The sequence below is a fragment of the Myotis davidii genome, unplaced genomic scaffold (assembly GCF_000327345.1).
Source record: "Myotis davidii unplaced genomic scaffold, ASM32734v1 scaffold1695, whole genome shotgun sequence".
NCBI classification, from domain to species: Eukaryota; Metazoa; Chordata; class Mammalia; order Chiroptera; family Vespertilionidae; genus Myotis; species Myotis davidii.
The window spans coordinates 127,478-129,172 of NW_006286298.1; the positions used below are offsets into that span (position 1 = coordinate 127,478).

Here is a 1,695-nt window from a genome sequence, read left to right on the forward strand (position 1 = left end):
GGGATATGCAGCCGGCGCGATGCCTCCCGGGGCTCCAGTCACCCAGACTAGAAAGTGCATGGCACCCCTTGGCTTCATGCCGGCCGCGCACAGCTGGCACGACCTTGCAGCTGGGTTGGGCGGGCGCACTCACTTCTCCATGGCCTCCATGGTGTTCTCCAGCCTCTCTCCAGACCCTGTGTGGGGCAGCGCGGTGGGTCCCTGGGGCTGGGCCCTTCCTCTCCCCGGCCCCTGCCTCATCACCCCATCAGCCCAGGTGGGCAGCCCCCTTCCCTCCTTCCACATCCTGCCCTGTCACCTGCTCTCCTCCTGCCTCGGTCTGCCATCTTTCTAACATCTGGCCCCTTAGACCTACCCCTCTCTGCTGCCCACCTTGGCACGTGTCTTGCTCTCCCTATTCCACCCTCCGTAGCCTACAACCCCCCACCCCAAAGCTCACCTCCCCGGTGGGCCCCCAGGCGGGGCCGGAAGGCCGGAACCCCAGGCGTGTGCAGCAGGCGAGGCCGGCGCAGGAAGAAGATGGAGAGCACGGCATAGCTGCCCAGGGCGGGCAGGGCATAGTACAGCACAGAGCTCATGGCCACGGCCTCCCGGGCTCCGGCTGCCGCCAGCTCAGCTGTCGCCGGTGAACTGTGTCGCCTTGCCGATTGCCTGGCTGATGTCGGCTGATTCCACCGCTGGTCACCACCACGCCCCTGGACCTGCTCAGCCTGCTGCTGGCCCAGCGCCAGGTGCAGGGCTCAGCTGGGGATGGAGCACAGGCGGAGGCGCGGCCACGCAGCTCCGGCCTCACACCGCAGACCCTCCGCAGACGGCAGCGCCCCTCTCTGCGTGACAACGCTGGGGGAGCCAGGTTCCCCCTCACGTCTGCTATAACCTCCCCCTTGACCACTTGTGCATGTGGCCAGGGGCTACCATCCCTTCCATTCTAGAAAATCCAGGGGTGTGTAGGTGCCGGAATCACCCCCGAATCACCCCAGCCAGTTAGGAAGACATCAGAGAGGGGAGCGGACAGTGGCTGAGGGGACAAGTGGCCCCCCTCTGTCCAGGAGGTGGAGCTTCTCACACTCCCATCTTTGACCCTGGCCAGCGGGGGAGCCAGAGGTGCCAGGGCAGGTGAAGCCACAGCTGGAAGCCGCTGGGCTGGAGTGTCAGTCTTCAAAGCAGCCACGGCGAGGGGCACGGCATCGGCAAACACAGACAGAGCCAAGGGCCATCATATACACATCTCTATATTTATATATTAGGTACAGGCACAGGCGGGCAGGGGCCCCGGGCTCTCCACGCCCCCACCTCCACTTCTGCTCACCCACACACAGAAGCAGCAGGAGTTAGATGTGGCAGCTTAGGGGGAGGGGGCTTAGGCAGGGCCCAGCTCCTCAAGGATATTAGCCCTTGAGCCTTAGGAATGTTCCTTGAGGGGAAATGGGTGGGGTTTGAATGAGGTGAGTGGGGCACAGCTGGCCCTGAGTCCCAACTCAGTGTGCCCTATCCCCGGCCGTCCCTCAGGAGGTGACAGGGCAGCCAGAGCCCTTCGATTCCAGAACCACCAGAGACTGGGACAGCTGGGGGAGAGGAAGGCAGAGCAGCTGAGGGGAGTCTGCTTTGGGGCCACCTGAGCCACAGGTCCTGTGAGGGGGAAGGGAGGGGGCCGGGGCCTGCCTGAAGCCGGAGGCCCGAGCCAGGCCAGGGAAG

General features: G+C 64.8%; 2 protein-coding genes across 4 annotated transcripts in view; both read right to left on the bottom strand.

Moving 5' to 3' along the window:
• GDPD3 (glycerophosphodiester phosphodiesterase domain containing 3) overlaps positions 1–1,689 on the bottom strand; it is an 11,863-nt gene extending 10,174 nt beyond the window's left edge. For both annotated transcript variants that reach the window (XM_006757770.2, XM_006757771.2), the window contains exons 1-2: positions 440–1,689; positions 134–176 (exon numbers count right to left, since the gene is read on the bottom strand). In XM_006757770.2, coding sequence (XP_006757833.1) covers positions 134–176; positions 440–578 — 182 coding nt within the window. In that variant the 5' untranslated portion in view covers positions 579–1,689. The remainder of the gene's footprint in view (positions 1–133; positions 177–439) is intronic.
• MAPK3 (mitogen-activated protein kinase 3) overlaps positions 1–1,695 on the bottom strand; it is an 11,089-nt gene that overhangs the window by 4,108 nt on the left and 5,286 nt on the right. The gene's annotated exons all lie outside the window — the stretch shown is intronic.